The sequence below is a fragment of the Paroedura picta genome, chromosome 3 (assembly GCF_049243985.1).
Source record: "Paroedura picta isolate Pp20150507F chromosome 3, Ppicta_v3.0, whole genome shotgun sequence".
Taxonomy (NCBI): domain Eukaryota; kingdom Metazoa; phylum Chordata; class Lepidosauria; order Squamata; family Gekkonidae; genus Paroedura; species Paroedura picta.
In genome coordinates, this window is record NC_135371.1 from 49524538 (window position 1) to 49547446 (window position 22909).

The window sequence follows — 22909 nt, forward strand, 5'->3', positions numbered from 1 at the left end:
TAATGTAACAAAACTTTATATTTTGAGTGGAAATGTTGGGGGGTCGTCTTATACGCCCAGTCGTCTTATACGCCGGCAAATACGGTACATTTCAAAAAGTGGTTTATTTTGCAGTTGTTAGAAAAAGAAATTAGTGAGATTATTGTCAAAATTACTTTGTCACAACCAATCAAAAGCTGCTGTTCTTCTTGGGTGAAATTGGTAATATTCTGGATATTGCACAAATAGAATTTTAGAGCAGCGGTCCGCAACCTTTTTCAGGTTGACTGCTGCCAAGGGTGGGGGGAGAGGGCGACCTGGCCACCCGCGCATGTGCGGCAGCTCCATGCAAACACCCATGCACAGACCTGTTGCGCATGCATGTTTGCACCTGGCGGGGCCGCAAACATGCACACGCAGCAATTTTGTGCATGCGCGCATGCACAGCGGCTCTGTGTTTTATGCGGGCTTTTTATGTAACCTGCCATAAGATGGCTTGCCCTGGGTAGCGGGATATAAGTCCTTCCCTACCCCTGAGTACCTCCTCCTCCAACCATCTTACTTGTTTGTCCAGTAGCCAGGCAATTGCCTTCCATCGCCCACCCCTGACCACCCTCTCCTCTTTCCACTTCTCTCTGAGGTTTGGAGGCTGCTGCATGAGAGCTGTCCCTGGTGGTGAGTTCCAAAACAGCTGCCTGAAGCCTTTCCAGGCCCTGGAACCAGCCAGGATGGGTAGCCAACACTTGACCTGAGAGATTCCAGGAGATTTGAGAGTAGAACGTCAAAAGTGTACAATGCCCCAGAGTCTACCCTCTAAAGCAGCCATTTTCTCCAGGAGAACAGATGAAGAAGAAGAAGAAGAGTTGGTTCTTATATGCCGCTTTTCCCTACCCGAAGGAGGCTCAAAGCGGCTTACAGTCGCCTTCCCATTCCTCTCTCCACAACAAACACCCTGTGGGGTGGGCGAGGCTGAGAGAGCCCTGATATCACTGCTCAGTCAGAACAGCTTTATCAGTGCCGTGGCGAGCCCAAGGTCACCCAGCTGGTTGCATGTGGAGGAGTGCAGAATCGAACCTGGCATGCCAGATTAGAAGTCCACACTCCTAACCACTACACCAAACTGGATCCCTGCTGCCTGGAGATGAGTTCCATGTGGAGGCTGGCATCCCTAAACCTCAGGGGTGTGCAATTCCACAGAGTCCCTGCTCCAAAGTAGCCGTTTTTACCAGGGGAGATTATCTTTATAGTCTGAAGATGAACTGTAATGCCAGAAGATCTCCAGGCCCTACCTAGATGTTGAAAACCCCAGGATTGGAAATATTCTTTGAGATTTGGAGGTGGGGCCACAAAAGTGTTCAATGGCTCATAGTCCACCCTCCAAAGGAGCTATTTTCACCAGAGAAGCTGACCTTTATAGTCTGGAGTTGAATAGCAATGGTGACAATGAAATATGGCCTGCAGGCTGAAGCAGGGGCGGAGTGGAGCAGCTATATCCCACCTGGGCAATGGGCTCTAGGCAGCCCTTACCAAGAACAGTTGAGGCCATTGTATTTTTTCAAACAACGGGCTTTATTGCTAGTTCTTAAATAAGACAAATAAGGCTCGACATTTTCAGAAAAACTGAAATGTTGATTTCTATGAGAAAAAAACAGTGGATGTACTTGCCTAGAGGGTATAAATCCTACTAAAGGAAGAAATTTAAAATCACTATTAAAATCTATCTGGACTTTTTTTGATTAATTACCTCCCGTAGAAAATGAAAAGTTGTCATTGCAAACTGCAATGTCTTAACATAATGATTGACTATGGCTTCTTTTTGTTAGCAGAGGTCTCCGAGTTACAAATTAGTTGTCCATTATTTCCCTGACAGAACAGATTGCTGGAGTTTGAATAGCATTTTCACTCAATCAAATGCTTAAGTTGATTCAAAATGTTCAGGCTTCAGGGATTTTTGACGTGCCCCGCTAGGGCAAGTATATAAAGAGTTTTCAATCTCACGACTGCATGGCCTTCCACACAGAGGTATTGGTAGGGTCGCAGATAGTTTAATTAATGCCTAAGGACAGAATCTGGCAGTGACAATCCATAACCCTTGAAGAGTTGGTTTCAGACTCATTTAGTTTCACCCTACTGGAATATGGAACCACATCAAATTCTGGAATGCAGATGGTATTTTCTGGTGAGGTTCTTCTTCGGTTCCTGCATACCTGCCACCTGCGTTAGACTTTGATAATCTATCAAATTTATTTGCCATAATTTCCTTTACAGATCCATCTAAGATTATCACCTCTGAGGAACATCCAGTTTTTTCCTTTGAATCTATTCACATGGGATGTAGTCTTTTGGGTCATTATTCTGCTTTCTTCTTGAACCATATCCCCTTCTATATCTATTTGTGTTTATGTTTACACACTAAGATGGCCTTCCTTCTAGGGTAGGATAGTATAGCTGCATGCTCATTTGCTACTTTTAAAGTGACAATGGAGTTACATTCTTCTAACACCACCCTCAGTAGATCTAGAAGGGTATTACTGTCCAGAGTTACATTGCTAATATCTTAAGGTAACTCACAAACCATACAAAACCTCTAGGTAAGGTATTCTGGTTGTGTTTTAGCAGTGCAAGGATATCTCTGTTTGTGAGTTTCCCTTCCACTCTTGAAGTCTGTCTGTGCATTAGAATGTAACGTTTGTAGAAGATGGGATAGCAAGACTGCAGCAATCTCTACAAATACAGGGAAAAACAAAATCCCCAACCCTATATATACACATGACTATAACATCAGCTAAAACAATACTGATATCTGGACAAAAATGACAGTGCTGAAATTGTCAGAATTACTTAGGTGAGAAGAGTCCAGGTTTTTTTAATCTTCACGTCCCCTTAAACAAGGAAAGAATGTACATGTTTAATCTGTAACAAATTAGTATTTTACATTGCAATTATACCGCAGGTCACTGTATAAAAAGTATTCAAGACATGGCTTTGTTTTATATACAAAATAAGATCACTGGAGAGTAAGGGCAGGATTAAAATTCTACTGTAAAAAAGAAGCTCATATATTGTACTTATTGTACTTATGTTTTTCATTAGAGTTAAGATACCCTTGTTAACAGATATTCAGTAAAATAATACAACTGGAGCATTTTATCTAAAAACATTTGATTTAAAATTCTGTTGTTTACTTGTAAATTCCAACAACTCTTTTGATTAAGCTACCCACTAGCACATGTGGCCCATGGGTCTGGATCTCATTCACTTTTCTATCACATGCAAGAAAAAAAAAAACCTGCCATGTTGATATTAGTACAGCATATGACTTCTACAAGCTCCCAGAATAACCAACTTCCTACACTTCCACTTTGTAATTCAGGCTAGAAAAAGCAGAAACATAAATCTCATTTGTTTTCTTCAAGTTTTATCTTAACATTCTAATTGGACATGCATGAAACTCAATGAGGTGTGAGAACAGCTTGGCGTTCTTCATTTTTGGTTTGGCATACTTAATCTTTGGCATTTCCTTGAAAGAGTATAATACACCTTGTCTGCACCTCGAGTTCGTCAAAAATGAGGTGTTGCTTTAGAATTTAGTTTAAATATAACCAGGCAAGCCCCCAAACTGCAAATGTCAGCAAGAAAGCACAGCACTTCCTTCTGTTCCCTAACCGACCCTTGTAAATGCTTTAGGAAATATTCACTCTAAGCACTGGAGGTGCTCCCATCCAGATCAGGCACATTAGAGGTGTGCTTGCAGATGAGGAAAAGGCTACACAAAATTACTTAATACAAAGTAATTTGATTTCTGTTTGGCACCACAGTCACTAACACCGACTTGCGGAATGAAGGGCAATTCTATGTTTTGTCAAGCAAAATGTTGGCTACAAGTAAATATGAGTGTACACCAATTTTAAGACTGTTTGCATGTGGTCAGCAGGTTTCAGATGAGAAACTTAGGGACACAGCATCTGACACATAACATGGGGCACTGTGCTGAGTTTGGCAGGGATGATGTCTTCACAACAACCACCAGGGTGTTAATGTAGCCATTAGAATGGGCTGTCCTCATTACTTGGGATCTGACTCGTGGTGTTTGAACAGATTTCAAACCCTGGCTTTAGAGCTCCTGAAGATAAGATCTGTAGAAAAGTAACACCATGAAACAATTGCCCCAGTTACGTTTTCCTAGATACCAGATAACACCAAAGCTTCCTTTCTTTCACGATAAAGGTTGCTGGTTTCCGACTCAAAGGTTGATGATAAAGAGGGCACCCAAAGGGCTGAAAAAATGCTCTTTGTTCTTCTCTTAATGTTTTATTTAACACACTGGCAAATCAGGTGCTGCTTGGTTGGTCCTGTTCTGCCCCCTTGCCTGTCAGCTTGGTTGCTATTACTGTTCCAGTTAGAGAAGAAGAAAGAAGAGGCTGCCATGGAAGCAGCCGAACAGGCAAGCAAGTAGGAAAGGGAAAGATGATACATCAGCATCAGCTTTGCTGGCATGCTAGATGCTGATCCAAATTAGAGTTCACATCAGTGAGCTTATACGTTAAGTGTATCTTCTGCTTAAGTGGTTTCTTGTCCATTGAAAAGCTCTACTGAAAAGGGACATCAACAGGCCAAAGGAATTAACTGACTAAACTTTCCCTCTGCTGTGCAATTATTCTTCACATTCCACATGCATTGGATGATGCACTTTCAAGGCACTTTAGAGTGTATTGTCAAGACCAGAAAACGGCACCCTACTTGTATAAGGGCACAAGCCAGGTGCCCTCAAGCGCTTTTAAAAACTTGACCGATTTCAGTGTCCACATGTCTATTTTCCCCATTGAAATCAATCAATGGATAAGTGTTTAAATCCAGAAAAAAATATTGATTCAGAATTCCTCACTGGTGCAATATTAAGAGAACATACCAAGAGAACACATTGTAACTACTGTCTATACATACATTGCTTTAAAACTCAAAGCCTTCCCCCCCCCTTGCTCAGTTAAAAATACAAAGAGGTACAAGCAAAACAGAGTAATACATTTTAAGTTAATTTTACAAAAAAAAAAAAAAGTTCTGCGCTAGGAAATCTATCTGAAAGGCTAGATACAGCTTTTCTAAAATAATAATAGTACTAGCATGATCTGGAAGAAAAGTTAAAGGAAATAGCACCAGTACAAAATCCCTTGGCAAGACAGGTTGCCTTAGTAGACATGAGAAGTGATGAAGATATAAATTTTGGCCATAAAAGTTGTGTATGTTCCTTGACGCCAAAGCTTCATTTCAACATCTAACAAAAAGTCTTTGGGTTCCTTCACTTGCCGTTTAAGGTAGACAATGCCTGTGTAGGAATTAAGCTTTCTAGTGCTGAAGTAGTTCTCTTCATTTCCTTTGCTGATGGTAAGGATTATGTTATCTCCAGCATAAGCTGGTGAGGGACCAATTCGGAAAATATGAGCCGGGACTACAATGTTGGTTTGGAAGTTAAGCTGATAGTAAGTAATTCTCAAGGGAGTATTTTGACAGTCCAGATAGTTGAAGCAGTTGATACGCTCACACCTCCTGAGAAAACAGAGGAAAAGGAAACATTTAGCACTGCAATGACTGCATTCCAGAAGATACAGCAGCTGGGTGATTCACCAGGTCTCAGAAAACCTCTCATCTCTTAGACAGATACACAACAGAGCTGCAAACTTTTAACTGTGTAATTAACATCTGCTTCTGCTTCTTTCACAGCATCCTTTACACTGAGGCAATTGTCAGCATAACATCCAAGTATCAAAAGATCATGGGCCCTGAAAACCCCTTCTGGAAGCTCCACAATGAGTGTATAGAAAACTACAGACAAAGTCATAGTGTGTGGGTTTGCCTGGAAAAGGAATCTGTGATTCATCAAAGTGCAGAACTCTGATCAAGCAGGATAAAAGCTAGAGAAAAAGGAGCCCAAGATCTTAAATCCTGCATACATTTCCAGCTGCATAGATCTCCAAGAAGGAGCTGTCTTATCCTAACTCACACTGAACCTTCTCCAATCATATTTCTGAGAAGTTTCTAACTGAAAAAGGTCTGCAGCGGCTCAACCAGTGCCTCCAAGGGCAAACCTTCAGGAAAGACCCCATTCTGAATTTCACTACGGGGTGAAATATTGAACTTGTTAAATATCCATTCTATACAAAATATATTTCTGACCTCCCAAGAGATTAAAACCCAGTTGTGATGCTGAGATCTAGGGGAGAGTCCAGGTCCAGTTCATGGGGAAAGCATCAGTCAACAAAGATCCTGGATGTTTTATGTATTTAAGATGTTAAGGTCCATAACATGGATTTTGTTAACATTTATTTTAAAAAATCACCATTATTTGGGAAAACAAATTATTTAGGCCATATCTAGAGTAACATGGGTGCAAGGGACGTCTACATTCAGAGTGAAAAATTTCCTCCCTCCCTCCTTAAGAACATAAGAAGAGCTCTGCTGGATCAGACCAATTGTCCATCTAGTCCAGCATCCTGTCTCACAGTGCCCAACTAGTTCTTCCAGAGAGTCAACAAGAGAGCATAGAGGCCCTTTGGTAATGTTGTCTCCTGGCTCTGGGATTCAGAGAGTGCCTCTGTTTGTGGAGGTTCCCCTATGGCTAGGAGCCATTGATAGACTTATCCTCCTATCGAGTCCTAGTTTAAACCTGTTTATTCCTGTGGACATCACTACATCATCTTTCAGTCAACTCCAATTTTAATCACTCTTCTTCCATGTCAGATTGAAATACCCCTGAAATCCTGATCCTGAAGGAGAGGAGATTTCAGGAACAGGATTTCAGGTAGGCAATAGGCTACTATCGGAAGAGGGAGAATCAAATTTTGTAGGCAGCATTTCTTGAGCCTATACAATCATTTAGTTGGGATGTTTGTCCAGATTCTGATTCTCTAGACTGACATATATAGCAATTTCAAGTGAATTTTTTAAAATTATAAAACAAATTAGTAGAACATGTCCAAAATTTTCTCCTAGGTTTGAATTCTGAGCTCTCTCACTTGATTCTGAAATGTTTGAGGGAGGATATTTGCTCCTTCCAAATGCCATGCCAAATGTAAATGAATACATTGCTACAAAAAGGATGCTTTAGAGGGGCTTAAATTATTCTCTGAAACCCAAATATTGATATTTTTGCAACAGGGAATGGTCTTTCTTCACAGCTGTTTCACTGCCTGGTTTGTTTTTAATCTTTATATTGGGAATGGTGCCCCCAGCCACTCAAACATCATTATGCTTACATTGTGATACTACATGAAGAATAGACCACAATGTTACATTGCCAATTGGTTTTGTTTTCTGCATCCGTTCTGAATGAGCCAACACAATTACCCTGGCATGTAGTCCTTAAGTGTCTAAAGGGAAGGCACTTGGATTACCCTCAAACAAGATCACTTGGCGTTCAACAGACAGTCTTTTAGCATTTAATACAATTACTAAGGAGCATTGTAAATCTCTCCCTTCCTTTGTGATGTGGGCATTCTACATAGTTTTTTAAAAAATGATTTGGACTTACATATCGGACACTTTTCTATAGTTGGCTGGACACTCAAACAAAAGACACCGGAAACTGCCTTGAATATTGTAACACGACTGTGCTGATGAACAATTGTGGTTTCCCAGTGCACATTCATCAATATCTGGAAATGAAATACACATGAGAGATTACACAGTACAGTCACACATAGTATACAATCACACACAAGATGCAGCCTCATCCCCCCAAGCCATGCTAGAAATATCCTCTGCATGAAACCCTTAAGATAGGTGGTAGTGTGGGAAGTATATGTTTCTACTAACAGAAATCAGCAATGTGTACATTTTGCTCCCATGTAATAAGGGATAGTATAAATCCAACTTTCCTCTGTAAATTCTTTACCCATTTTGAATATTGCTGGACAGTAAAGAAATTAACTTGATATGCATCTCACCTGATCCTAAATATTTAACTTTCGGGTTGTTTCTACACTGGAGGCTTCGTACCACGCTGCAGGCTGGAGTTAGGGACCATTTCCATATGAGGAACTTGCCCCTGCTCAGCCTCTCATTGTTTGCAGGTTCTAATGCTGCTCCCTCATGATGTCGGCAGCAACCTGTAACTCTCCAGTAGTTGGTACAGGTTTTTATCCCCATTGCCCCACGATGAGGAAATGTGGGAAAATCTGCTTTCCCTTTCTTGTCACGGCGCACAATAAGGCGCAAACAAGGGCAAGCCCGTCTGAAGAAACGAACTAGCTTTCACACCCGCCCTTCCTTCTCCATTTCCAGATCAATAATTTTTAAAACCGAAAAAGGACATGGTCTGTGTTGCTACGGGACCACAAAGTGATGTGCCCGTGTATCAATGAAAATAAAATGTACTGTTGTATTCTCTTCAGTATGCACAGTAATGTGCCCAGCCTATCAGAAATATACCTGACCAGAAATTTAGACCATTATACAAAGAATCCCTAAAAGAAATCTTTAGAAATGTTTTATTGTTGTGGTATGATCCTGTAGCAATGCGTAAGTGTTTTTGTAAATTAATTTTGGGACTCGGGGGGGGGGGAGGAAATTTGAGTCCCTAAAACCACCACCATGAGGGGATTCGCAGCTTGCACTGATAATCAACCCAAGGAGCAGGGGGAAACCTGCAGGTTCTGCACACTTCCATCTTCTCTGCCATCTCAGGAAAAGCCATGATGAGACACCGGGATACTGTGGGAGGGATCTCCCATGAGGAAGTTGTCAAATGCATGGTTTACAATTGCATGTTTGCAAGCAGGAGGCGGTGCGCATTGTATGCCTCCTTGCAGAAATGGTCTGAGTCAAGGCAGGTTGCCCCACCTCTTCCTGCTCCCACATGAGGGAACATTTGGCCTGGTGCACCTCATCCACCCTTGATTTGTGTTCCCGCATGGCAGCCAGGTCAGCAAAGTCCTCCGTGTTGAAATAGTCTCAGTATCAACAAAACTTATACTCCGGAGTTAAGATGACAAATGCATTTCTCTTGTAATTTTAAGCAAGGAAATATCCAGTGAGTTCCCTGTGCTGAAGGTATTTTTCACTGGGATTATAATGGAATTCATGTTGTTAAAAGGAGCAATGGAATACTCTTTGACATGTAAACTTTTATATGTGGATTTATATCACAAAGGTATGCAGCTATGATGTTGCTCATAGTTCAAGATAATTTATTTTCATATCAGGTATGCTTAACAATAAAAAATACTTTAGATTCTGGGCACAGGAACAATTCTTGAACAATAAGATAATAAGGTATTAAGTTGTGGTTCTGAAAATACAAAAAAGCCAGATGTGATGGATCCAGTTCAAGAAGATTAGAAAAAAACCTGTCTGAGTTTTGTAGCCACACAGAGAACCTGCAAATGTCTAGACAGCATTCAGTGGTTTGCAAATAAAATACATGTTAACAGGCAAACCATGTGGCAAAGTACTGTGGTGAAATCGGCCAGTTGTCATACAAGAGGAGACATAATCCAAAAAAATGCCATAGCTTTCCCTGAGGGATGAGAATTGCTCATGCATGCAGTGTGGCTTGGTTTAAAAGCCCATGAAAAAAGTGTTCAAGAGGAAGTCAAAGAGAATTAAATTAAACCCCTCCTTGCTGATTCTTAAAACAAGGTGAAAAGATAAATGGTTTCCATATGGTATCTAATGTCACAAAGAGATTTACTTCTCCAAAATTTTACCACATGGTTTTGAAAACAATGATCCACAGCATGAAACTCCACCCTGCCAGTTCAAACATATCATAATGAGTTGCTGAACTGAAAAAAACAAAACAAAAGCAAAAACACCCACCCATGAATGAGGTACAAAGGGAAAATATAGTGCCTTTTGGAATAAAAGGTCCTCCACTCAGAAGTGAGATGGTGCCTGCTGGGTAAACCAGTTCTAACTCTGAGACATCCCAGCATCTGTGCATAGTATTTAAATTGGGTGGAATGGGAAAGAGCTGTCAAGTTGCAACTGATTTAAGGAGTTTTCAAGGTAAGAGACATTCCAGGTAGTTTGCTATTGTGTGTTTCTGCATTGCAACCCTGGAATTCTTTGGGGGTTTCTCATTTGAATACTAACCAGGGCTGACCCTGCTTAGCTTCTGAGATCTGATGAGATCAGACTAGCCAGAGTATAGGTGCCAAAAATTGATGATCCTAAATAACAACAGCAGAAATGAATGATACGCTTCATTGCAAATGTGGGAACTGACCATATGATTTTGGCTCATACCTATTGGATTTTTGACAGTAAACTGTTAAACATTATTATGCACGGATATCTCTAAGGTAGGTGGTGACTTGGAAGTAAATAATGTCATCTAATCTTTCCCATTAATGGCTAATTATGAACATCATCAGCTGGGCTGATTTCCAGTGGTAGCTTCCCAATTCACTGTATTTGGCCCTGTCAGTCAGACATGAGCCAATCACCGGGTCTCTTCAGTTCAGTACTGAATAACCCAAATGCCAGACAAATGAATTTGCATCAGGTTTTTGCAGAATGATGCATATGTGAAAATGTTGTTCCTCAAAACAGATCACCAGCCATTAAGATTACAAAGGACTACTTAGACAACCACTGAACAGATTTTTTTCCTACAGTGGTTACTGAACACAGATTTATATGACTTATGACTGAACTGGCTGTTTAAACAATTGCTTTCTGGGTAGAAAAAATACTCAGCAAGGCGGACTAGGACTTCAGCATTTTACTGAAGAATCACCATCATGAGGAGAATGAGTGTGTACAAAAAGTCACTTGTACTGAAAGAAGCAATAATTGAAGCTTCCTGCTGTGAAAAGCCACAAATGGGTTGCAGGGCAGCTAAACAGCTGTTCACAACTGATGAACAGTCCATGAGCTGAATGGTGGGTGTTCAGTCCAAATCAAAACAGTTTTAGAACTTGTATCAATTTTACAGGCAGTCATTATGGTGCATCCTCACCTGTATGGCTCAGGCTTGCCAAGTCTTGTCAAATCCCCAAAGCTAAGTATGGTTGGCCCTGGTTAATACTTGAATGGGAATTCCAGGGTTGCTACACAGAGGCAGGTAACAGCAAACCATCACTGATCACCTTTTGATTTGAAAATCATATGGGGTTGCCATAAATTGACTGTAACTTGGCAGATTTTATGCACACAATTATGATGCTACCTGTGCTATCAACTTCTGCTAGAAGAGTCAGCAAAAGCAACAGGATGCCATATGGAGGATGGAGCAGAATTGTTCTCTCTTGTCCCAGAGGAACAGACCAGAAAGAATGGGATGATATTAATTCAAAAGAAATTCCATCTAAACATCTGGAAGAAGTTCCTGACATTTAGAGCGGTTTCTCAGTGGAACAGGCTTCCTCGGGAGGTGGTGGGTTCTCCATCTTTGGAAACTTTTAAAAAGAGGCTAGATAGCCATCTGACGGAGAGGCTGATTCTGTGAAGGCAAAGGGGTGGCAGGTAAGAGCAATCTCCAATATTTGGCATGAAATGATACAAAGGTTCTGTTTATGATTGCTCATCTGTGATGGCTGATGCATATGTGCAAGCCACCAGTTAGTCATTTCAGTGAATGACTAACAAGCACTGGCAAACCGGCCCTTGTTCACACAGTGGAAATCGATGGCAAACCACTTCTGCTCATCACTTGCCTTGAAGACCCCATGAGTTGTAAAGTCATGGTGTCACCGTGAATCAGTTGCAACTTGCAACTGGACAGCACACTTTACATTTTTATAATGCCAGATGGCTGTTCAAGGTGATGAAGATCAGCAAATGTCTCCAAAATTACTTCCTTGCCCCCAACTAGTAAAGCATTACAGTTCACTAGGATCAGGGGACACAAAGCTAATTTGCCTTCAACAGGCCATGCAAGAAATCCCAAGAGCACTTTTTTTGGCAACAAAACTTCAAAGACTAAAATGAGGCTAACTTCTGAGTAGACCTGCTGAGGAATGTTCCTTGAGTCCCTCCCAATCTGAAAATTCTACATTCTTTTTCCTCCTTCTCCATCCTTAATTCTTTGCCAATTGCTACTATCATGATAATTGTATCAACCGTTATCCTTATTAAGATGAATGATAGCAAGCAAAGTATTCATAATCCGTAATGTGACAGAAGAATTTTAAGGACCTGAGGCCCTTTAATTTCATTCTTACCACGACAAGTTCTTCCATTTGCTGACATTGTATAGCCTTCGTCAGGACAAACACACTGATAACTTCCAGGCACATTAATACACCGAAATGTGCACAGAATACCTGCACTTTGTGTACACTCATCTATATCTGTGGGGGAAAAACCAATCTCAGTTACATCAGGACCATGAAAAAACATTACTAAGCCTTAGGGAAATTCCAAACATAGCCGAGATGTTAATAGATCACCTTTGCAAGAATGACCATCCTCTGCTAACTGATAGCCTTGCCTGCAATAACACTGATAGGAACCATAAATGTTTGCACATTCTTGACTGCACGGATTGTTGTCACATTCATTGACATCTGTATAAAAAGAGAGGGCAGATGTTATATTTAATCAGTCTAACCCACTGCCTTATTTATTTGTTGGTTTGTTTGTTTATTTACTGCCCTCCCCTTGCAGCTCAGAATGGTTTGCAGTAAACTTGGAAATCATAATACAGGTAAAAGCATGGTTCAATAATAACAGCAGGACAACAATGGTAGTAACATTAACCATAACATTTGGTGATTATGATTTTTCTTAATTAAACATTAACAACAGCAATAACAAATAACTGAATCCCATAGGTTGGTCAGTCCAGGGTTGCACTTTTGTTTGCTCCAAGGGCACATCTGTGTGAGGGAGGGGTTCTGGGAGTCCACTGAGTGTTGCTGCTTCAGTTGGATCTCAACCAAATGAAGAAGAGTTGGTTCTTATATGCCGCTTTCCTCCTCTAGAAGGAATCTCAGCAACAGACATCCTGTTAGTTAGGTGAGGCTCTGATATTACTGCTCCATCAGAGCTGTGGTGAGCCCAAGATCACTCAGCTGGCTGCATGTGGGGGAGCGGGGAATCAAACCTGGCTCACCAGATTAGAAGTCCATGCTCCTAATGACGATACCAAGCTAGTTCTGCCTGATGGAAGAGTCCCATTTTGCAGGCCCTGCAGAACCATAGTAGTTCCATCAGGGCCCGGTCTTATTCTGGGAGCTTATTCCACCATGTGGGGGCCAAGATGGAGAAAGCTTTGCCCTTGGTTGAGGTCAAACGTGTTTCCATAGAGCCAGGGATCATCAGCTGGTTAGAGGTGGCAGAGCATAGAGCTCTTTGAGGGGTATATACAGAAAAGCGATCCCTTAGGGTAGAGACAAGGGCCTGGATAGCTACTTTTAAATTTTGGGTCAGACTCTATTTTAGAGTAGAAACTGGCAGCCTTTTAACTTGTCTAAAAAGTTACCCTCTTAAATTTCGATGGTTCCAAGCTATTGAACAAAAATTAGTCTCCATTGGCATCGATCTGAACTCCCTACTACCTCTGGAAAAAATGTATCTTCCAGATTATTAAACAGAGAATATTAGACCATGAGCAGCAAGAACTCATACCTATCCAGCCTCGAGTCTGCTCACCAGCATTCTTTGGCATCACTATGCAGAGAAATATTATGTCTACATATTTGCATCTTCTTGATGTCCCACCCCTGAGAAGAGCTTTTCTCCTGACATGAATGAGTGCTTTCCCCTCAAAGGTCTTAGAGGGAAGATTCCATCGTATCCCATACCACGCGAGACTCTGTCCGTGTGGTTCTGGCTGCCCTGACTCTGTCTCACACATTTTCTTAGATTGCCCCTTATATGAGCAGTGTCGGGATGACAGCTTTGTTGCTTTGCTGGGAAACAAGCCTTCTGTAAGTAAATCTATGACCTTGCAATCTATGACCTTTCTGCTCTCTGACAAAGACCCAGAGGTAACCATTTTAGTTGCCAGAGTTTTAACTAAGATGCTTTTATAATATGCTGCCTACCTTGTATTTTATCTTTTATAGTTTATTTAATCATTTTAAGATCTGTTTGATTATGTAACCCATGGCCTATTTTATTATTTTGTTGAAATTTTAAACCCTATTTTTATATGTCTTATACATATTTTATGCCAATAAAAGGTTACTGACAGAAAAGCGATCCCTCAGGTACACTGGGCCCAGCTCTCATAAGGCCTTAAAGATGAATACCAGGACCTTAAACCTGATCCAGGATTCAACTAGTAACCAGTGCAGCTGTTTGAGCATGGTCCAGGTAAAGAATCTCCATGATGTTCTTGTAAGGATACCGACCGCTACATTCTGGACCAGCTGTAGTTTCTGAGTCAGGGATAAGGGTAGGACTTTGGTTGATGTCATTTACTTGGATTTTAGTAAAGCTTTTGACAAGGTTCCCCATGATGTTCTGATGGATAAGTTGAAGGACTGCAATCTGGATTTTCAGATTGTTAGGTGGATAGGGAATTGGTTAGAGAACCGCACTCAAAGAGTTGTTGTCAATGGTGTTTCATCAGACTGGAGAGAGGTGAGTAGCGGGGTACCTCAGGGTTCGGTGCTCGGCCCGGTACTTTTTAACATATTTATTAATGATCTAGATGAGGGGGTGGAGGGACTACTCATCAAGTTTGCAGATGACACCAAATTGGGAGGACTGGCAAATACTCCGGAAGATAGAGACAGAGTTCAACGAGATCTGAACACAATGGAAAAATGGGCAAATGAGAACAAGATGCAATTTAATAAAGATAAGTGTAAAGTTCTGCATCTGGGTCAGAAAAATGAAAAGCATGCCTACTGGATGGGGGATACGCTTCTAGGTAGCACTGTGTGTGAACGAGACCTTGGGGTACTTGTGGATTGTAAACTAAACATGAGCAGGCAGTGTGATGCAGCGGTAAAAAAGGCAAATGCCATTTTGGGCTGTATCAACAGAGGCATCACATCAAAATCACAAGATGTCATAGTCCCATTGTATACGGCACTGGTCAGACCACACCTGGAGTACTGTGTGCAGTTCTGGAGGCCTCACTTCAAGAAGGACATCGATAAAATTGAAAGGGTACAGAGGAGAGCGACGAAGATGATCTGGGGCCAAGGGACCAAGCCCTATGAAGACAGGTTGAGGGACTTGGGAATGTTCAGCCTGGAGAAAAGGAGGTTGAGAGGGGACATGATAGCCCTCTTTAAGTATTTGAAAGGTTGTCACTTGGAGGAGGGCAGGATGCTGTTTCTGCTGGCTGCAGAGGAGAGGACACGCAGTAATGGGTTTAAACTTCAAGTACAACGATATAGGCTAGATATCAGGAAAAAGTTTTTCACAGTCAGAGTAGTTCAGCAGTGGAATAGGCTGCCTAAGGAGGTGGTGAGCGCCCCCTCACTGGAAGTCTTCAAGCAAAGGTTGGATACACACTTTTCTTGGATGCTTTAGGATGCTTAGGGCTAATCCTGCGTTGAGCAGGGGGTTGGACTAGATGGCCTGTATGGCCCCTTCCAACTCTATGATTCTATGATTCTATGACTGTACAGAGCAAGCTGCAGAAATCCAGTCTAGAGGTAACTGTTGCATGGATCACTGTGGCTAGATGTTCTGCGGCCAAGTAGAGCATGAATAGTTTGGCTTGGTGCAGGTGGTAGAATGCCAGCCATGCTACTCTCATGATTTGTGCCTCCATGGAGAAGGAAGCACCCAAGATCACACCCAAGTTCCTGGCAGAGTGGGTAATTGATAGCTGCACCCCATCCAGGATGGGCAATCATGCTTTCTTGCTTGGACCTTTTCTACCCAGCCACAGGACCTCTGTCTTTGAGGGGTTCAGCTTCAGACGACTCTGCTTGAGCCATCCCATCACTGCTTCCAGACATCTGGCTAAGGATTCTGAGGGTGAAACAGGGCAGCCATCGGTCAGAAGGAAGAGCTGGGTGTTATTGGCATATTGATGGCACCCATGCCCAAAACTCCACAGCAGCTGAGCAAGAGGGAGCATGGAGATGTTAAATAAGATTGGAGAAAGGACCAAAATAACCCAGAGCTAAATTATTGAAAGAAAGGTGAAAGGGACTCCACAGTATGCAGTTGCTAAATCTGTTGATAATTGCAAAAAGATCTATGTCTGGGGACATGAAGATCAATGTTCAACTTGTAAACAATGCCATCCAAGGACATTATAACACATCTAGTTACCTTCACAGTGCTTCCCATCATGAGCCAAACGAAAGCCAGAAGAACAGGAACAATGATAGGATCCAGGAGTATTTTCACATGAGTGTTGACATAGTCGGCCAGGATAGTTCCAGCATTCATTTAGATCTGCCATAAACATACAATATATGAGGAAACCTGTGAGATGGGGCAGTGGTATGTGTGTGAAATATATAATAGTGATTGCTGTAGCATTCATATTTTCTTGCTTTTTATTCTCACTAATGTGAGTAAATGAGGAAATATCGGAAGAGCAATTATTTCTTTCAATAGCAATGTACAAAGCCAGCTCCTTCCACAGGGTTTTCCATCCTACCTTTTCATATCCAACTTTACATGGACACCTGTAAGTGGGATATCATTGTGTGGTCCTAACATAATTCATTTTTTTCAGCATTAATTAGGCATTATCTAGTCAAACGATACTCATTCCTTGGCTTTCAGACAGCCACGTCTGCAGTTATCATTAACCAAAAGAGTTAACCATTTCCCTCATGCTGGCCATTTAAATATGGAACCCTTTCCCAACCAAAAGCCTCACTGGGAAGGGCCTTGCCCACCTTCCAAAAGTGCCACACTTAGGAAGGGTTATCAGAAGAGTCACATGTGGCTATTGGGTAGGTCTCACTGACCCAGCCTCTTTGAAAGGCTACAAAGAGCAACAGGGAAAAAGACAAACTTCCCAACTCACCACCTCTCCGGGGAGTCCAGGGAAGTGCTTTCACAAGTTCACTGTCTATATATGAGACTGAGGAACTCTTTGCTAAGTCTACCTCTGCAGGGGCCCTGCTTCCCCTGACCTGCTGCAGAGGGAAAACTTGTAGGTCACATGGCTGCTTTTTACAAGCTTTGAACACAATTCACTCAATTTACATAAGACATTGATTACCACACCCCTTCATGTTTTTCACTAACACCTACGTAAAATAGTGGCTGCATCCAATTAATGGAAATCCAATCATATAGGATCAGATGTGAGGAAAGTCCAGGTGCCTAATAGTGGAAGGACAATATGTGCTAGAAACTTTAAACTGATAGTTTATGTCTCTGTCCCCCATGACCTGTTATCTTGAATGATGTGCAGCCGTTCAGTGCACTTATTTTTCAGGAGAAAAATGTTAATCTATGAGGAAAATACCAATCAAATACCTGCAACTGAAATAAGTTTGGTACATATCCCAAATTAATATTTCTGATGAATAGATCAGCTGCAGATAATGAGACACTGTGAGGGAAAGTTGTTTCAAAAGTAATTATATTATCTTATTTGAGCTACAGAGCTCTAGGATTCATAAGTATACCCTAAACAACAGCACTAAATACTGGTTTGAGATCCAGGCCTCATCCTTCAGAATGACTCTTGCTTCTGCCATACATACCAATGCAAGTTCTGCTGAATGCATCATACTGATATCCTATCTTGCATTCACAGCGGTAAGTTCCAGGTAGATTATGACAAACTTGTCCCTCTCCACAGCGGTGCACACCAGCCTGACATTCATCAACGTCTAAAGAAGCAAAAGGTAGCAATTACTCTAAGCCTGCTGAGTCAAGCTGTTGGTTACTCTCTGTGCATTGCCATTTGGGGGCAACTTCACTGCATGAAGGAGCTTGAGTTACAAGAGGGGGAAATGGAACAGAAGCACTGTTAATGTTTTCCTGACATTGCATGAAAAGTGATTATCTTCCACTAGTCCCTTTCCCAAAGACAGACCAATGCAGTTCTGATTGTCAGAATTTTCCACTAACATCAAAATATTGCATAGAAAGTCAGGAGGGCATGGCTTTGGTTTGTTCCAAACGGAAGACCCTGTCCTCAATGTTGTCAGAACAGTGACATATTATACTGACATTTTTCTGCATTGTTTGTTACACTTTAGAAAGCCAACGTTTTATGAAAAAGGATAGGAAAGTCCGTGATGCAAAGTGATAAAATCAAGATAAATTTTCATCGTAAATTGAAATGGCATCTCTTGTGGAACTTTGACCCCAACCTATACAAAATGAGCAAGCAGCAGCACTGGTGTTTTGCACCCTTCATTTTATTACCTGAAGAGTTTCATAAGGTAAAGGTATCCCTTGTGCAAGCACCGAGTCATGTCTGACCCTTGGGGTGATGCCCTCCAGCGTTTTCATGGCAGACTCAATACGGGGTGGTTTGCCAGTGCCTTCCCCAGTCAGAAGAGTTTCATAGGGAGTTACTATTGCCCAACCTTCCTTACACCACATCAGACACCCTGAGGCAGAGAGCTCAGAGAACTGTGACTGGCTCAAGGTCACCTAACTGACTGCATGTGGAGGAGTAGGGAATCAAGCCTGATTCTCCAGACTAGAGGCCACTGCTCTTTAAACGCCACATCAAGCAGTAAAACATGGCTGCTCCTCACATTGTAATTGACTACACTCGTATGCCCCAGATATTTACAGATTGTTACAAATGGTTGGCAACTCCCCTTGCACTCACCATTACCCGAGGAATCTGTATATAATATAACGAGGAAAAGAGACATGAGGCTTCCCTGCAAATTAGGGATGACTGCTGACAAATATATAGTGCTGGATGATCCCATCGTCGTGCCTCTGCAGTAGGATAGCTCGCCCCCTAGTCACGGCAAGGAATGCGTTGTTGTGCTGGATGATCTTATGCTCTTTTTTATATTAATTCTGATATTCCTCTAGAACAAAGGACAGCCATTTTTCACAACATCAAGCATATTACCACCTGAGATTTTCAATCTGCCAAACTGAGCTGTCCTGGTTATTTTCTCTCTCAGTATCTTCTATATTCAACACTGTGTGTCAACTTGGATGTCAAACAGACATCTCCTCTGACCAGCTCTGCTAAGTGATTACTAAAAGGTGCTTTCTCCTCCACAACTGGCCATCGGCATCATTTCTAAGCACAAGTCCAATTTAGAGTGTAACCAAAATGCTTGCTTTTGGATTTTTTTTCAGACCTCCTTGACATGTGCTGTCAATATTGATACCTGAAGTACAGAAATGGGGAAGGTTTGGTTTTCCTTGTTTGGAACAACACTGAGTTCACAACATGCTGTGAGGAGGAGTCTGGCTTTGCTCTCTGATGAACAGTAACCACCTCAATTGACAGGTGGTGAGTTTAACATTTCGTGCACCTAGAATTATCTTGTTATGACTTGACAACCTGACTTTTATCTGTGGGTAACGTAGTTTTAATTGTTAGGATGCTATTTTTATTAATATGCCTGACTTCATATTGTATAGTGACTTCATCAGGTTTGCTTTCTGTGGCAGCAGCAGCCATTCACTGACCCCACTATGTATCCACTTATTGGCTGCCTCAGATGAGAGAGAACGAGTTATTTCCCCTTGACCCCCTTCTCCTCTCCAGGCTCTCACATGAACACATGAAGCTGCCTTTTACTGAATCAATCCACTGAACCATCAAAGTCAGTAGGGTCTATTCAGACTGCTTTCCAGGAATTTTTTCATATCACATCCCACCTAGATTTTTGAGTTTTTTTAAACTGTAGATATCCAGTATTTATTCTGGGAACTTCTACCTACAAATCAGATGCAAGAGCCATGACCCCTGCTGAGCTACGATCCCTCTCCTGTTATAGGCTTTAAGTGAGTTCCAGAAATGTCCTCTCCAGTCTTGCCAAGCCACTCAACCCCATAAAACCTTTTGCTCTTCCACTGGTTACACAGTGCCTGTTAAGCTTTCACTTCCACCAGCAGATGAATCACTGCTTATTCCTAACAGTATCACTGTTCTCTCACCTGTTACTGCCACCACTCCAGAAATCCCTGCTTGCTCATCTTGACCATTGATCTCTCACCTAAATTGGCCATTGGTGTCCACACAGGGTTGCCCCAGGACATATATCTTCTTAAATAACCTTTTATTTGTTACAAACGACTTCATTCTTTTCTGACAGTGTGCCTTCTTTGCTTGGTCCTATGCTACATAGATATACAATTCTTTAGTACAGTAAACAATGAGATTAAAAAGTCCTCTGCATAAATAAATGGGTGCACCGACTCCATGTCAGTCTACATTTTCCTATTTTGGTCTTTCCCAAGCGTTTGTACTACAATAGACAAAATGTGGCAGAATGACAACTCTTGTGCTGGTTTTAATTCTAACAAAATGCTTATTTTATTTGAGAGGTTTTGAGGCATCCACAAGAAAAGGCTTGAAGTAAGGTGTGTTGGCTCAACCAGCTTTTCACCTAGAATCAAGACAATGGGAATAAATGAATGGAAAGAATAGATGGAATGCCTGAACCCCCACTCTGCCATGCAACTTAACTCACTGGGTTTTTATGAGGATAAAATGAAGGAAAGAAGAACCATGTAAGCTGATTTGAATCCCCGTTGGAGAGAAAGGTGGAGTATAATGAAATAATCGAAATAAATAAATATTGTTTTCTAAATGAGTTCTGAATGAACACTCTGATCTAGCTCTTGGACTTTTGTTCTTCTGCATGCCTGTCAAATTGGACTAGTCATACAGAGAGTCATGAAGACATCAATACTCGTAAATATATCTAATCTAATCCCAGCATGGAAAGATGACTAGAAATTTCAACAAATGAATGGTAAAAATCTGTATTAAAGAAATGCATAGGTAAACTCAAGTTTGCATTGCAATATTTCCTGAGCTATTTTACAAGCAGCCTTTTAATAAACATGACAATGTGTAACTCCATATCATAAAGGAGGAAGATTTTCACTAATAGGATGTCCCTTTACTTCCTTCCTTGCATCTGGGGAAGCATGAAAAGTTAATTTTGCTACTGATTTAAATCTGCAAATGAGCAACTTTAGTTGCCGTTAGTTCATTTGTTCAGCCTCTTGATTAGTTTCTATGAAATTGTGTGTTCCGGTGCATTCAGCCTTTAATTAGGTCCAGAAAATTATTCAGTCAGAAGGGCACCATATCTTATGAGAACTGCAGTATTTTTAAATTAGATGTAGAAGGAAGGAGCTGCTAACCAACCTAGTGAATTAAAGAGAATGAACCTTATTGGGAAGATGAATACTCTAAACAAAGGAAAGTGACCACCCATGCACAGTTCTGCAGCAGAGACTTGTCCCAATGATATATTTCTATTACCATGGATTAATCTAATATGAAACCCAATTATCCATAGTTATGTGGTGCCTTTTATTAGGGAGGAAAAATAAGAATCTTCTGGTTTTGTTCTTCATATTCCTACCTTATTTAACTATACTAAACATCTAGACTCCGAGCAGGGGACAGCCTGGATAGCACTTTGTAAATGTGGACCTGAGGAATGATATTTTTTGAACTGACCCCTTTACTTTCACTCTTCAATGACAGGTGCTGGTAAAGGCATGCCTCCCTTATCACTGTTCCATGATTTATATATTTATCATTTGCTTCACTGATATCCTGTCTTTCTCCCCATGGGGGACCCAAAGCAGCTTAACTTATTCTCCTCTCCTCCATTTTACCATCACAACAAACCTGTTAGGTAGACTAGGATAAACATGTGTGCCTGGCCCAAGGTCACTCTGCAAAATTCCATGGCCAAATGGGGATTCAAACCTGGGCTTCCAGATTCTAATCTCACACTCTAATTAGTACACCACAACAGAACTCTGTTATCTGCTAGTCCCCTGCCACCCATCAATAGTCACTTCTTAGACCAGGTTTTCTCACCTTGGGTTTCCTAAATGGGTGGGAGTTAATTTTATATATATAAAATTATATATATATAAATATATATATATATATATATATATATATTTATAAATATATATATATATATATATAAATTTGTTAAACATTTATTGGGTGATATGACCATATAGGAAGGACTCCCTGGAGAAGAGCCTAATGCTGGGAGCGATTGAGGGCAAAAGAAGAAGGGGACGACAGAGAATGAGGTGGGTGGACTGAGTCCCTGAAGCAGTCGGTGCGAACTTAAATGGACTCTGGGGAATGGTAGAGGTCAGGAAGGCCTGGAGGATCATTGTCCATGGGGTCGCGATGGGTCGGACACGACTTCGCACATAACAACAACAACGACCATATATGGTCATGTCAACCTGCCCTCCTTCCCAAAGGGGCCAGTGATGGGCCTGGAGGAGGTTGAGAGGGGAGGGGCCCCAGGCGGGCATGTACACAGCTATGCTTCCCAACCATGTTCTGCATGACCTTGGGCATTTCTTGAAGCCTGAAAGGGTTGTTCAACAGTAAAAAAAAATTGAGAAAGGCTGTCTTAAACCATAAATACTATGTCATTCTTCTTTTAAAATGTAAGTCAAAATCCAGCTTAACTTCAGCAATCTTTCATCCTCCCCAAGTCTAAATAGGCTCATAAAAAGATGAGGAATAAAGGTGTGTTTTTTTCACCTTAAAATGTCTGGCTATAAAAGGAAGTTACTGAACCCATTTTGGCATAGCTATTGATGCACTGGTAGTTATTTTCTATTGACTCAGACTAGTGGCTCCTGTTGGTAAAAACTCAAACGACAGTGTTTTCCTTCATGGCAAGACTCACATCCTTACTCCACAGTACTGGATGAGAGCTCCCACCTCATGAATAGCAAAGGCAATTAAGAAGGGGCACTGTTCAAAGAAGAGTTTCAGTGACAAAATCTCATGGATTTGGCAGCATTGCTCAAATCTGTACCTGCTGAAACCCGTCTTCAGTTATAGCCAAACATGTGGGTGGACTTCTTTCCTGTGGCAGATAAGATATTCCATCACAAA

The 22909-nt window shown here is 41.4% G+C and overlaps 1 protein-coding gene and 1 long non-coding RNA gene across 4 annotated transcripts in view; one reads left to right on the forward strand and one right to left on the reverse strand.

The window, feature by feature from the left end:
* LOC143831966 (uncharacterized) overlaps positions 1-5714 on the forward strand; it is a 175791-nt gene extending 170077 nt beyond the window's left edge. The window contains exon 3 of the long non-coding RNA XR_013229040.1: positions 5698-5714. This is a non-coding gene — a long non-coding RNA (uncharacterized LOC143831966). The remainder of the gene's footprint in view (positions 1-5697) is intronic.
* The window catches only part of FBLN2 (fibulin 2), a 201067-nt gene continuing 180987 nt past the window's right edge, over positions 2830-22909 (reverse strand). For all 3 annotated transcript variants that reach the window (XM_077325598.1, XM_077325596.1, XM_077325597.1), the window contains 6 exons: positions 17562-17690; positions 16165-16290; positions 12369-12485; positions 12141-12269; positions 7505-7628; positions 2830-5523 (listed from right to left, as the gene is read on the reverse strand). In XM_077325598.1, the coding sequence (XP_077181713.1) occupies positions 5166-5523; positions 7505-7628; positions 12141-12269; positions 12369-12485; positions 16165-16290; positions 17562-17690 (983 nt within the window). In that variant the 3' untranslated portion in view covers positions 2830-5165. The remainder of the gene's footprint in view (positions 5524-7504; positions 7629-12140; positions 12270-12368; positions 12486-16164; positions 16291-17561; positions 17691-22909) is intronic.